Source organism: Rhamphochromis sp. 'chilingali', assembly GCF_963969265.1.
Source record: "Rhamphochromis sp. 'chilingali' genome assembly, chromosome: 16".
NCBI classification, from domain to species: domain Eukaryota; kingdom Metazoa; phylum Chordata; class Actinopteri; order Cichliformes; family Cichlidae; genus Rhamphochromis; species Rhamphochromis sp. 'chilingali'.
This window is the reverse complement of record NC_137943.1, coordinates 10,175,084-10,188,650: the sequence shown is the minus strand read 5'-3', so window position 1 is coordinate 10,188,650 and position 13,567 is coordinate 10,175,084. Positions and strand designations below refer to the sequence as shown.

The window sequence follows — 13,567 nt, the reverse complement described above, 5'->3', positions numbered from 1 at the left end:
AATAATCACTTCATAGAAGTGTACTGGCTGATGTTATAGCCGTTGCATTCCAAAGTAGCTGTAGGTGTGAGTGACTTTTGAATTGAGTGGAAATTTTAGTGGTTATAATGGGAAGTGCGGGCAGGCATGCTTCATATTGGAGGGAAACTTCTGTGATCATTAGAAGTGTTTCTTCTGGTCTAAGGGGAGCTAAAAACAAAAAGTAAAAAAACCCATAAAAACTCAAAACCTAGTCTGCAAAATGTTGAAAAAGCCTAGAGCATGAAAACAAGACAATGTGACCTTTCTCTAAGTTTGTCGTAAAAGGTTGCAACACTGCTTTACGTGATTTGTTTTGAAGGCTTTGATCACATTCTTCCCACTGGTCTTGCAAACTGACTCTGGAGTCATTCTTTATACACGTCAGCTCAGGCTCTAAAGTCGTGTTAGCACACAAATGCTGTGTTCTGACATGAAAGCTGTTCACTGTTAAACACAAAGAGCTAAGATTCTGCTTGGTAAAAGACAGACAGCATTTGGGGGGGGGGCATCTTGACCTCTTTGTTATGCTTATGAAATTTACAAGATTAAAAGCACTTTTTTTCAGCTCTTCTGCATCAAGTGGACACCAGTGGGAGAAGTTTGTCCTCAGGGTTAAAATACATGCTTTCATCAAAGTTAAGCACGTCTTTAGAGAGCTTGTCTGGCAGAAGGCCTTGAAGGCAAACCTCACTAATCTGTGTACAAATATGAAAATGATACCACACCGCCATCTAGCGGCGCAGTTGTTTGTAACAAAACCACATGGTTTAGTTATTCGTTTTACTTACATTGTGTTTTCCACTTCTTTTTGTTGTGTGATTGATTCTGTTATTTATCTTAGCTTAGTCATCATATTTATTTAATTTAGTCACCATATTTATTTAACCTAACTTATTTATTGATTGGTTATTGACTTTTTAATAGATTTCATTTAACTAGTTAGTTTCAACTAATTTCAGCCATTACAAAATGCTAAGTGCTTTTCTCTCTTTTAGATTAATTTTGTGAAATGTATTTTCTACAATAAAGTTTATAGGTTTAGGGGAAGAAAATGTTACTGTCGCCGAATAATGACGTAATTGTAGGCGTTTATGAACGTCATGGCGGCTCATGCTAGCGAGCTTGAGATTGCAAAGAAGAATTTAACGGATGCAATTGGCGATAATGTCAAACAGTAAGTGAAGTGTTGTTTGTGTGCTTGTCTTTGTTCGTAGTCTTGCGTTTTGGTCCCATTTCTGTGCCACTGAAATGAAAAGGGGACTAACATTAATTAACTGCGCCTTGGACCAATTAGCACCTAGCTATCCTCTGCTACATTTTGCAGGATTTTCCCCGTTGTTGACATATTACTGTAGCATCTCTTTGGTATTTTTTTTATGTCTGTGGTGAAGGTGATGCGTAAGAAAGGTGAGATTTACCTTGAGCTTTATTAGCTGTATGAACTTTAACGTTATGGCGGGTTTGTGTAAATCCAACTTGACGATATTTTGAAAAGTGTACCCCGAGTTGGCGAGAAGTGAAACTTAACTTAAAGACGACGAGAGAAAGAAACAGGAACAGCACTGTTGAGTATTTGTGATTTTAAAAGTTAATAGCACGTGAATAACGCGATAAAGAGATGGAATGACGTGCAGATGGTGCTTGTGTATGTGCTTGTGTATGCGTGTGTTTCTGTCTGTGTCCAGCATCACTTTGTGTTGTAGATGCACCTGAGTTATGTGTGTGTTGGTGCTTGCGTCTTGTTTCCTCCCTGCAGTTACTGGGCAAACCTGAAGCTGTGGTTCAAACAAAAGATCAGCAAGGAAGAGTTTGACATTGAGGCGCGTAGGCTGTTGGCACAGGAGAATGGTCAGTGTCAAAGAACAGCTCTCCTCTGTGCTAATGTGTAATGTAGAAATTATAATACTACTAATAAAAAAATGGCTTATTCTGTGTTTCCTTCATTCATCCAGTCCATGTTCACAATGATTTTCTCCTGGCTATTCTTACACGGTGCCAGATCATCGTCTCCACACCAGGTGAGTTTTTTTTTTAATAATAACTTAATGCCTCTGAAATTGTGGCTGAACCTATATTTTATAACAGCTGACATTTTATGCATGTATTAAGCCATACCTTTTTGTCAGGACTGGCTTGGGAGCTGTTGAGATTAAAATTCAAGACTATTTCACCAAATAAAATGGGATCTCTGTTTGTGTCTTTCATGCACCTTGTTGTGTGTCCTTTTTGTCCTCTAGAGGGTGCAGGGTCATTGCAGTGGCAAGGTAGCTGTGCTTCAAAGCCCGGCAAACCGAAGGGGAATAAGAAATGTTCCTCTAGGCAAAAATTCGACGTAAGTCCTCCTTCATATTTTCATCCCCGCACGGGCTAGATATGTTCATGTTGGCAACAATACTGCTAAAACTGTTCCCACAAATTTATATTCTTTGACAGAGGTTGCACACACACCTTTAATGAATTGTTGGAAAAATACTTCTTATAAGGTTCTCCTCTCTAAATATTTTAGTTGCCAGGTAGTGTAACCAGTAAACCTTTATTGAGCTGCTGCTCCATTGAGTCTCTCTGTGGATGAGCTTTATCTCTACTGTGTTGGTCTGCAACTAGTGATGATAATCCATGTTCTGCTTTGCATTCTCAAAGGGCTCAGCATAGTGCCACATGACCCATTGCTCCCGCTGAAGTTTCTGGTTCTTGGGCCATTCAGTTCACAGCAGAAAAAAAAGACTGTCACCAGTCTAAGTCCGTCTGACTATTAACACAAGACCCATTTAACTCTTTACCCCTTGAAAGCCTCCTAGGAGTAACCCTTGAAGCTTTTTTCTGAACTGAGTAGTTTCTCATATTTCAGGCGTGCTTATAGAACAGGTCATTCAGTAGTAGTAGACCAAGTAGACCGATGAATACTGGGGTGTCAAAATTCATAATTAAGGGTACAGTGGAGGTAGATGCCGCTGAACCACACTGAGGATTGCCACAACAGCAACCTGACCAGCAAACCAGCTGCTAGGGAAACTACACAAAAAGGGCCTGGGCTTTCAAAATAAGAGTAGGGGAATGGTCCAACTGTAAATCAGCCATGGGTGATTTCATTTTCTGTGGCATGATTTAAAAAAAAAAAACAACCCAAAATGCATTAAAAAAAGGCTGAAATGAGTCAACAGATACACTTGGGTGGCCATCCTAAGTAAAGTGTATGTGTGCAGTACACTTAAAAAGTAAAATCACGACCGAGTGTTGCAGCTGCAAGGTTAGCCACCTCTAAATAACAACTGTGTGCTTGAACAGTGGACTGACAATATCGCTCGGATGCTTGTGTGTCCTTCAGCATCGTTTCCAGCCTCAGAATCCTCTGAGCGCCGCCCAGCCATTCAGCCCGAGGGAGGGGGGAAGTGAGGAGGAAGAGCTGCGTCTCAGCGCCCACACTCTGCTGCTGCCCACACGGGGCCAACTGGAGGCTCGCATGATGGTGACCGCCTTTGAGGTGGGCTTGGATAACGTCACAGAAGATGCCATCAGCACCATGATCTATGCCGTTGAGGTATATACTAACAGTTCAACAGAAGAGTGACTGTTTGAGCCTCAGTGCACCCTCATAAAAGCTGAGAGTGTGACGCAAGTGATTCTTCTGCTTTTTAAGTCTGACATTGTTTAAACATCGGTGCAGTGGTTTAAATGATCAGAAAGAACATGTTCTGCGTCATTTATTATGCAGCACTGACAGCTTTGTTTTCTCCAGAGACTGAGCAGAGCTTTGTCGCTTAGTCACACCAAAATCTAATGAGATGTTTACCCATGTGTGGTGGCCAAAAGCAGGAGGGACATCAGTTGTACTGTCTCAGTCTGTGTCCTTGCCCAGCACAGTGTCTTTTTCACTCAGCTGTTTGAATTATTTTAAAGTTGAGTTATGAAACAAGTATATAGAATATATATATGTAGTAAGAGAGGTCTGTCTTGATTCCATTATCAGTGATCACTTGGATTAAACTACACTAAGCTATCAGTCAGTTTACATGCAAAAGCTAATGCGACCTGTTGCACCCAGAAATGAATGGGAGCCATTTTGAGTCTGACTGTGCACTGACTCAGTGCTCTGATTTATTTCAGCACCACTTGAAAGATGTCCTGACTGCCGTAATCATGCGGAGGAAGGCGTATCGATTACGAGACAGCCGTTTCCCCTACGCCTTTGGCAATGACGTCACGCCTCAACCCTATCTGAAAAACAGCCTTGCTGCTTACCACAGTGTTGCTGATTGGTAGGGACTCCAGCTTTTGTTAGGCTGTGAGAATTCTCAGTATAAGAAAATGCATTTGATACAGAAAAATGTGTATGCCTCTCATTAGTGCAACTTCATTAAATCTTTTTAGTTTTTATGTTTGTATCAGTAGCTGCTTTCTTTTGCTGTCAGTATGGACTAATAGTGTACTTTTTTCCCTTGAAGTCCGCCACAGAGTGCTTCCCTCCCTGCAGGCCCACCACCACAGGTGTCACCCGATGAGGCTGAGCAGCAAGCTGTTCATTTGCTGGCTTGTTCTGCTGACAGTCTTCCTGCACCTCTCCCTCCAATCAGCATGTTTGATCTCCTCGAGGCTTTACAGGTAAGAAAATGTGCACAACTGGTCCTAGCAACATCAGCATATTTCACAGTGAGTTTTCTTGGAACAGCCCAAAGGAAAAGTTGTGATATTCCCAGGCAAGTGGTCAAATAATACAACCTTTGACCCTGTTAAATGTGATGGAGTTTTTCACCTTGAAAATGTGTGTGTGGGATTCTTAGAATGCTGTGAAGTTGTGTAATAGTCCACAAATGAGTGTGTAATAAGATTGATATAAACTCATTTTTCCAGCAAAAATGCCAAACTTTTCTAAGTTCTGGCTTCGAAACTGTGTGCAGTTGCTGCCGTTTTTTGTCTTATAATTTTCAAGCTGTCAGTTAGAGATGACAAAACTCATAGCTTTTTTTTTATTTTCTAACCAACCTATAAGTTTGAGGTCTTATTGCAGAATTGTTAGGCTGTTTGCCTTGTTTACTGAATAGTTGTGTTTACACAAAAACGCTGTTTCCCTCAGAAATGCATATGTAAAGTTTAAAGGTTTATATCTTCATGTCTTACTCTTCATGTCAGCACATGAAATTTCCCACTCGTGGGACTAATGAAGGTATCTTATCTTATCTTTCTTTACTCTTAACGCTGGATTCTTTTTTTTTCCCAAGCCTACTTTTCCATCATTTAACTATCAGAATTGAAATGGTTTACTCATCTCTTTTATACTCGTTTAATGCAGGTTCACCACGGCGTGATGCCCTCCCACACCATGTACGCCCTCAACATGGAACGCGTCCTGTCACGGCTTTGGCACCCCAGCCATGAAGAACTAGAGCAGGACCACGTCCACCGGCAGCGCATAGCTGCTAAAGAGGGCGTGCTCGTCAGCTGAGAGCCCCCGGCCACAGGACTGTGCACAGACTATGGGGGTTATCAGGAACCAAACACAAGAACGACCCCCAGATAGATATAATTTAGGAACTCAACTCTGTGTTTGAGAACTTAAAGCTGTTTAGAACCTGGAAAAATTTGTGTTGCACAGAAAGACGGAAGACAAGTAAGATCAAAAGAAGCTGTTGGATGAGACCAGAGCAGGCAGTCGGCTCCAGTAATCAACTCCACCAGTCGCTTCTGGCAGACAACCGTCATTTTGTAACTTCAGTTCCATAGTAGAATATAGTGTTTAATTTTATGTACACTGTCTGGGGATCCAGTGCAGGATGCAGTTGTGGAGTTTGTGGATAAGATGCCTTAACAGACTAAACCCTGTCTGAGTTGCCTCGAGTTCGTCTTTGCTCACGTTGTCAGATACGCATCAAAACATCCTGTAAAGATACAGAAAAGCACATATCTAATCCTCAAGTGTTGTGTAAATAACCAGTTCACAACATGACATACGGCACGTATAAAAGATTACAAGCATTTAAATGGTCATAAAAGTCCTGGACAGAATATGCAGGTGTATTCATTTAATGGCTGATTAAGTCTTGTGTCAGGCTGAAGTTGAGGGAATCTATGAGGAGCTTATCTAAACCAATGTACCAAGACTCAAGTTAAACATAGAAACAGTCCTGTCATAACAGGTAGGGCCAGGGTGTATCAAGCAGTGAGTGAAAGCACCTGTGTGGGTTTACAGTCTGTGTGTAGGGTCTTTAAACTGCCAGACAGCTGCCTCCTCCAATCATTTACCAGCTGGTAAATGATTGGGCATGAACATGTATCCAATCATTTACCAGCTTCTGGTGTCACTGTTGGGCTAAAGAGTCTGTTTTTTGTTTTATTTTGTTTCAATTTCTTTCCAAGTAATCTAACATGTGCCCCTCTGTTCAGGTTAAATGTATAAAGTGTATACATTTGTACTTTTTTTCTTCTACAGAAACGTATTTATATTACAGACAGTTATTACAGTTGAGAAAATAAATTAAAAAAAATAAGCCTCCTCCTCTTTACAAAGTATCTCTTCTCCACTCACTCCCTTCAAGTGTGTAAACAGATCTGCCTCGGCATCATGGCGTTTCTTGTAAAAGAGTCACCAGCTGTAGTGGGAGGACGGTGACTATTACTCGCGCGCGCGCACATACACACCCCCACCCGTCCCAGCGCTCGCTCGAGACCTCTTGCCATATTTGGCTGCCTGCGGCTCACTTCCGACGCTTCGCTGTCCAATGGGCGTCCGAGTAGCTTCGGCAACCATCGGGTGCGCCTCAGCGAGCTGGTGACTCAGTCTCCCGTCCGCCCCAGTTACTCCAACAACAAACACTCCATGTAACACACTGCAAGACTATCCGCTCACCTCCAGGCTCATTTATCGTTGATCACAAAGCCACAACACACATCCTGCTGCATGTCCAACACTTTTATTTTCTCATATTTACAGTTAAGTGCTCAAAATACTGCGTACAAATATTACTAAGTGTTAACTTGAGGTTTAACATTAGTTACAACTATATCACAAAGTTGCTTGAAGGTAAGTATTAAGAAAGTAAGGCAGTTTTGTCAGTAAACACACACCTATGAGTCTTTAGGGAAAGGTGTGAACTTTTGTTGTTGTTGTTAGTGTTCTGTACATATAATCGTTGGTGTCTGGGATACTCAGTGCTTGACTCATGTCTATATGCATACGTTGCTACTTGACATAGTGAAAGGTTCGGTTCACATTGTGTCTATGCAATTTGAGCCCACATAAGCCCTATCTATCCTCCAGTCAGGATGCAGGATATGTGTGGGCCACAGTCGAGTGATAAGATGTGAACACTTGCCATAGCTGGTTTGACAGATTATAGATTTCATTGTGTAGTTTAAGGTGGAAATAAATGACAAAGACACAAAAAAAATGCCAAAAATATGTAACGAGCCAGATCAGAGGCGCTGGCAGAGCCAAGGTTCCATCTGAGCTGTGTGCGCCTGTGCAATAAGTTTGATGGCTTCTGCTCTGTGATAATTCACCGTTGCTGACCAATACCAAGTATCTTGTCAGTCAGCCTCCATGTGGATACAGTCTGAGCGGATATTTTGGTGGAGGAGAAAAAAAACAATGCGCTGAGACTTCCCTGAAAGGCTGCATTTGGTCCCCGAGCAGTGTCCCTTGGTTCTTTTTCTTTTCTTTTCTTGGCAAGTCTAGTAAGCTTGGAGCTGCTGCGTCAAAATGAGCTGGCAGCCGCTGTTAACGTGGTCCATCACCTTTTGTTTGAGCAGAGCCAGCTCGTCCCGCAGGACGTTGGCAGAGGAAACCAACTCCGTGTTTTGGCTCTTTAGGTTTTTGACCCTGTCCTCCAGTCGGGCGATCCTCTCCAGCTTCCTTTTCCGGCATTTGGACGCGGCCACCCTGTTCCTCATGCGCTTTCTTTCAGCTTTGATGCGCTCTTGGGACTCCATGTCGATGGGGGAGAGCGGTGGGGTCTCGCCGGACATCTCCGGGACCGTCTGTGGCTCCTCTTTGAGCGCGTGTAGCCGTGAGTGCTGCGCAGCCACCGGCAGCTGGTGGTCCATGTGGTTGTGGGACGGCTGTGGGGCCGCCGGGTAACTTGTAGGTGGAGGTGGCTGTCTCTCGCCGGCAGGTGCGGGCGTGGAGCCTATTACAGCCCGAGTGAAGCTGCTCAAGTTGGTGTACTCCGGCGGCTCCGTGCGCACCGTGCAGCTGTAGGAAATCCCGCCGCTCTCGGGCGCAGCGGAGCCGGATGTCATGCCGTTGGCCGAGCCGGTCTGTGGGTCGGGCTGGGCGGCAGGTATCTGCTGCTGGTAGTGGAGCTCAGCCAGCGCCCTCACAAACCCTTCAGCGAAGCCCTCCTGCTCGTCGGTAATGTTCTTGGAGCAGATGAACTGGGTCGGGGTGGGAGTTGTCAGCCCGTTGCAAGACTGGATGATCAGTCTCTCCAGTTCAGGTGAGGCCAGCTTCAGTAACCCGACATCAGGGGACGTCAGGATGTCCAGGGCCTTGGCGCCCAAATGAGGTTTAAAGTTCTTCGGGTCGTTCAGATTCAGGGTCATGGTCTGTTTGAGGGTTTTAGGGTTGAAGCCGTACACTGCCGCCCCGTCCCGCTGAGAGTTGGAGGCTTCGTCGTAGAAGGTCGCTTCCATTTTTCTGGACATAAAGTTTTGTTCACCCTGAGGGAGATCTTTCTTTTTCTCCTTTAAAAAAGAAACGAGAAAACAGTCCAAGGTCGACTGTTTACATAGGTCCCGTGACAGTCCGTCAACTGGATTGCGATAGAGTCCGCCTATTGTTGAAGTTCAACTCACTTGACAACTTTATGTCCTGGGAAAACTTTTCCTTTGTGAGCCCTGCGCTCATCAACAACCAAAAATTGTCCCCCCGCCGCCGGGTCTCCGTGTCCGGACACACCGAATGTCTTCCGTGATTTATCCTCGCTCCCAAAAAGTAAAAACAGTGCCCGAAAACGTCTAATACTTTCTATCACTTCCAACGTGGAGACGAACTTTATCCACCTCTAAGCTGCAGCTCGCCTGAAAATAACAATGATGTCATTTCTACAGCCAGCGATTGGCTGGAGACGACTTGGTAGGCGGGATGTGTCTAATGACATGCAGGTTGCTCTGACAACAGGCCATATCCCCGCCCACCGCGATGGTTTATGGGATTAGGTAATGCAGACAGTGGAGCAATGTACTCTGGGATTACGTAGTGTTTTTGAATATTTAGTTACCCGCTCAATTACTAGTTATCCCCCGAAGTGCGCGCTGAGGGTGCGCAGAGATGAGCGCTAATTGGAAATGAACCAGGAATCTTTAAATAAGATGTTTCGGATCAGGAACATGTGATTTAAGGCTGTAGGTTTCACAGGCTTAAATATTAAAAAAATAAATCACAACAAAGAGATAATTAACCTGCTTGAAAATGCAGAAATTGTGGTGATCAGTGTGTGTGGCTGTACAGGAAGAACTACACGGGACTTTTGAGGAAGTGGGCACAGGTTGGCTGGTAAAGCAGGGTTAAAGACAGGAAAGAACAAGAACCTGACTTACGTTGAGCTCCTTTGTTGCCCACAAAATATGTGGTCCTACACCTGTGCTGGTTTTAAGTTTCTTTTTGATTTCTTGCTATCTGAAGATGGCATGTGTCCTCAGCAGTGCACATATTTACTCGGAAAATGTGTATCTGTGCCATACAGTATGTGGAAACAAGTAATATCCAAAAAGCTTAGAAATATAAGAACAAAAAAATTATTATATGTAAACAAATGAGTATTAATACATAAATGTACACTAGGCCGTAAGCACTAATTTATAGTCTTGTATGGGTACTCCATGTTTCTATACATGAAATTTATAATAGACTATAAGATTTGTGCATCTCTAACACTAACATTGTTGTATAACAAACATTTATGCAGTTATGGTCTGTTTTTCTTAGTACCAGTATCATATGATGCAATAAAATCAAGTTAGCTGCTGAGCCAAAGAGTATTTTATTTAGCTGATCATTTTCAGAAAAAAAAGCTCTTCCAGGAGAAATTTGTTCCACTCTTTAAGGAACATCAGCTTGTAAATTTCCACAGCAGCCTTTTAGAGTGTTTTTTCTCTTGAATGTGTTCATGCAGAGGATGTCAGTCATTCTTTTTGATGTGTGGCTTAAAAAAAAAACAAAGTTGCGTAATCCTGTTTGGAGTGTGTCAAATGTTTGGCATGACGTGAAAATAAACTAGCATGCAACTTTTTGTTTTGATTAAGGTGCAGTACTAGTTAAAACATTTATGGACACATATTTATTTCACAATGCATTTTTGCACAACATAAAAAGTAGTTAAAATAAATAATCGTAAAATACAAATGGAGCTCTATTTTAGGTACGATTGTGACCAATCTATAGATGAAGTCTGCAACAGCAAAGATGATGGCACAGGTGTAACTTCCAGGGGACATTTTTAAAACCTTATATTGAGGGCAAAGCCAGCACATTTAACAGCTATATATAATTTTTTAAAGATATTGATGGGGGAGTGTTTGTTTCCTGTAGTGGCCAATCAAATTAAGCTTATTTTTAATTATGTTATGAAATAAATACCCAAATAAGTTCCTGCGATAGATGGATGCTGAGTGGTGAGACTTGCTCGAAGGACTTTGATATGACACGTGAATTCCTTAAACACTGTAATTTTGGATTAATTGTTATTGAGCAAAATTTGTCAACGCTGATAAGGCCACACTATTAAAAAACTCTAGGCAACCTTAACACCGAACTGTGCTGAGAAAAAAAAAGACCATTGATTTAATGATGTATATGAGGGGATAGCAACATACCTATGCACTGACAGGCTAACCCAACCCTAAATCTACACAAAAAGTAAGGAAATCAGCTTTTTCTTTCTTGGTAATTTCTTTCTTTCTTTTGTTCCCCTAAAATAATAACACATTTGTAAGGAAAATGCATTTACAGGTTTAGCAGCAGAGTTGAGTATGTGGACTGAACCCATGAAAAACTTGTCAGATCTTTTCTTCTTATGTCAAACAGCTTATTCTACTATTGACTCTTGTTTTGAGCTGCTGACACCCCAGCATATGAGCATGGACCCTGCCAGAGCAGTCAGTTGTTCTTCTCCAAGCATGCCCCATTTGACTGTTCTGGATCGGACTTGTGCCATGGTGCAACTTCAAGCTTGTGTTTTATAAGACCAAGTAGCAGCATTATTTGGAGTAAGCCCTAGTATCATCTCCAAATTGAAGGCCAACTTCTATCTAATGGGGAATGTCAGAGACAGTCATTGAAGTGGGCGTCCCAAAATGCCGCCGCCACAAGAAGACCATTTCCTCACGTTGTCAGAACCGTAGGCAGTCTTCTACAGATTTGCAGTCAAGGCTTGCAGGACGACATAGCAGTGGGTAGGCAACTCCCTCAATGGAAAAACAAGGCTTGTCGTCACTGGCGGCAATCTGAATGCATATCAAGATATTGAGATGAGATTCTACAACCAGCAGCGATCCCATGTCTCCACAGTCTGGGACAGAATTCAGTCCTCTAAGACGACAATACTCACCTCCACAGAGAGGGGTTTATCAGAGACTACCTTCAGAACTTGGGAGTGGAGAAGATGGAATGGCCTGCCTGAAGTCCTGACTTCAACCCCCCTGAACACTCGTGGGTGTGCTGTTCATGACCAACACAACCATATTGGCTGACTTGCGACAAGTCGGTTGAAGAATGGGACGCCATCCCACAGCAGTGCCTGACCAAGCTGGTGACTAGCTTGAAGAGGAGCATGTGTATGGTTCTTCCACATGCTACTAAGGTCCCTGTTTGTTAAATGAATAAACTGTTAAATTGTCAATATGTATTGTTTCTTCGGACGAAATCATCCAATCTAATAAACGACACCAAATAAAAGTCCACAGCTGTTTGGTACTGGCAGAGAAGCATGGGTGCAGCCCCCACACTTAACTCATGAATGCATTTTCCTAAAAATGTGGCACCATTTAGTGGAAAATAAACATAATGAATGCATTCTTTGGCATTGCAGTCTTAACCACCCCGCACTGTATGTATGAATATGTGTTCTTTCATTCACATAGGTAGACACAAAGCCAGCTAATGACAGCTGCTGTCCAGTCTGTCTGGTCTACCCCATTGTATTATTAAACATGTTCTCCTCGAGCCAACTATAAATAAGTTAACAGCCCAGACAGACAGGCTGGGATAACCAGGGCAGCCTGAGGTCAACACTCTCCAGATGACATGTTGTCTTCATCAGAAGGCTGCGCAACACCCATTCTAAAGTATGATACCCTGAAGAATGCTTTAGAAACGTTCTTTCTTTCTATCACACGGTAACGTTCTGGGCCACTCTGTCCATATACCTGTGTCAAGACCCACCGTGCAGTGTTTCCAATCAAACTATCGCTATGGCCTGGCCATGCTTCCTGTTTCTCTGTCAGCTTTTCCTCTCTACTGGGTTGACGGGGTCGCCTTTAGATAACAGTGCTTTCCTCCTCCCTGGCTGGGCCAGCTGTTTCCACTGCATGGAGTTTTCTAATCAGGAGCTGGTCCCGCCTGTCTCTCAACAGGCCCTGCTTTTGTTGTACAGAGGTGGGACAATCCAGCTTTCACGGAAACACCCCTCCCCTCTCCTCCCCTTTATTAGGGCAAAACACACAGAGAGAGTGTATGTGCATGTGTTGATGTATCAACAGAACAAAGTTTTGATTACCTTCAGGCATGGACTTGAGGGACACACACACACACATGCACACTGGCCAGTGAGAGAGACAGATGAGATTTCAAACACTGTCCATGCACTGTTTGTTGGAGACCATCTGTTTCTTCCTGTCCTGCTGTTTGGTTTTTCTCTGAAGTCCATCTCTGCTGATCATTCCTTGCCCAAACATACGGGTCACATCCAGCGGCACTTCCTTTACACAGCTGCTTAGCTCCTTTAATAACACAAATAGACAAGGTAGGATTTAGAATGAAAAACTTGACTATATAAAATTCCCCACCCTTTGTCCTTCCCTCGAGCTTGAGGGTACCCTGGAGTATCTTTGCTGTGTTCCTAGAACTGCGCTCTTCTGGACAGAGATCTCAGATGTCATTCCTGGGATCCGCTTGAGCCAGTCGCCCAGTTTCCAGTCACTGCTTTGAGCTCTCCGATTTCACCCTCCACATCTTCTCTACTCTCTCAGCCCTTGGTATTTCTCGAGTTTCTCATGTTCCTTCTTCCTGATGTTCCTATTGGTTGGTATAGCTACGTCTACCACTAAGGCCTTCTCCTATCCCATTTTGACCTCAGGACTTCCAGACCATACTTCCAGAGATGTTCCTGTATACTATGTCGGCATACACTTCCACATCTGCCCTGTCTAATGGCAGCTTGCACCCTGTTGTTATGTGCTGGGTTGTCTCAGGGGCATCTTTGCACAGCCTGCACGTAGGCACGTGTCTTAGCTGATGTGGTAGACCTCAGCCTCTATCAATTTTGAGCTTATAGCTTGTTCCTCTTCTGACATGATTAGTGCCCCTGTGTTGTCTTTCAGTCCAGCTTTGTGAAGC

At 43.3% G+C, this 13,567-nt stretch overlaps 2 protein-coding genes across 2 annotated transcripts; one reads left to right on the top strand and one right to left on the bottom strand.

The window, feature by feature from the left end:
* The first annotated feature begins 1,095 nt into the window (after positions 1 to 1,095).
* Positions 1,096 to 6,518, top strand: tada1 (transcriptional adaptor 1). The gene is made up of 8 exons (XM_080907238.1): positions 1,096 to 1,195; positions 1,778 to 1,869; positions 1,974 to 2,039; positions 2,259 to 2,353; positions 3,347 to 3,559; positions 4,126 to 4,277; positions 4,464 to 4,620; positions 5,309 to 6,518. Exons 1-8 carry the CDS (start codon positions 1,113 to 1,115, stop codon positions 5,459 to 5,461), a joined length of 1,011 nt encoding a protein of 336 aa, XP_080763364.1. The 5' UTR covers positions 1,096 to 1,112; the 3' UTR covers positions 5,462 to 6,518.
* A 371-nt stretch (positions 6,519 to 6,889) lies between these two features.
* Positions 6,890 to 9,044, bottom strand: LOC308412707 (transcription factor Jun-like). The gene has a single exon (XM_080907237.1). The coding sequence runs from the start codon at positions 8,656 to 8,658 to the stop codon at positions 7,687 to 7,689; it is 972 nt and encodes a 323-aa protein (XP_080763363.1). The 5' UTR covers positions 8,659 to 9,044; the 3' UTR covers positions 6,890 to 7,686.
* Positions 9,045 to 13,567: the final 4,523 nt, after the last annotated feature.

Bases quoted from the DNA above. Each gene is read 5' to 3' on its own strand.
- tada1 (XM_080907238.1), top strand. From the start codon at position 1,113: ATGAACGTCATGGCGGCTCATGCTAGCGAGCTTGAGATTGCAAAGAAG. The intron at 1,870-1,973 runs GTCAGTGTCAAA...TCATTCATCCAG, and splicing joins GCTGTTGGCACAGGAGAATG to TCCATGTTCACAATGATTTT. The intron at 4,278-4,463 runs GTAGGGACTCCA...TTTCCCTTGAAG, and splicing joins TACCACAGTGTTGCTGATTG to TCCGCCACAGAGTGCTTCCC.
- LOC308412707 (XM_080907237.1), bottom strand. From the start codon at position 8,658: ATGTCCAGAAAAATGGAAGCGACCTTCTACGACGAAGCCTCCAACTCT.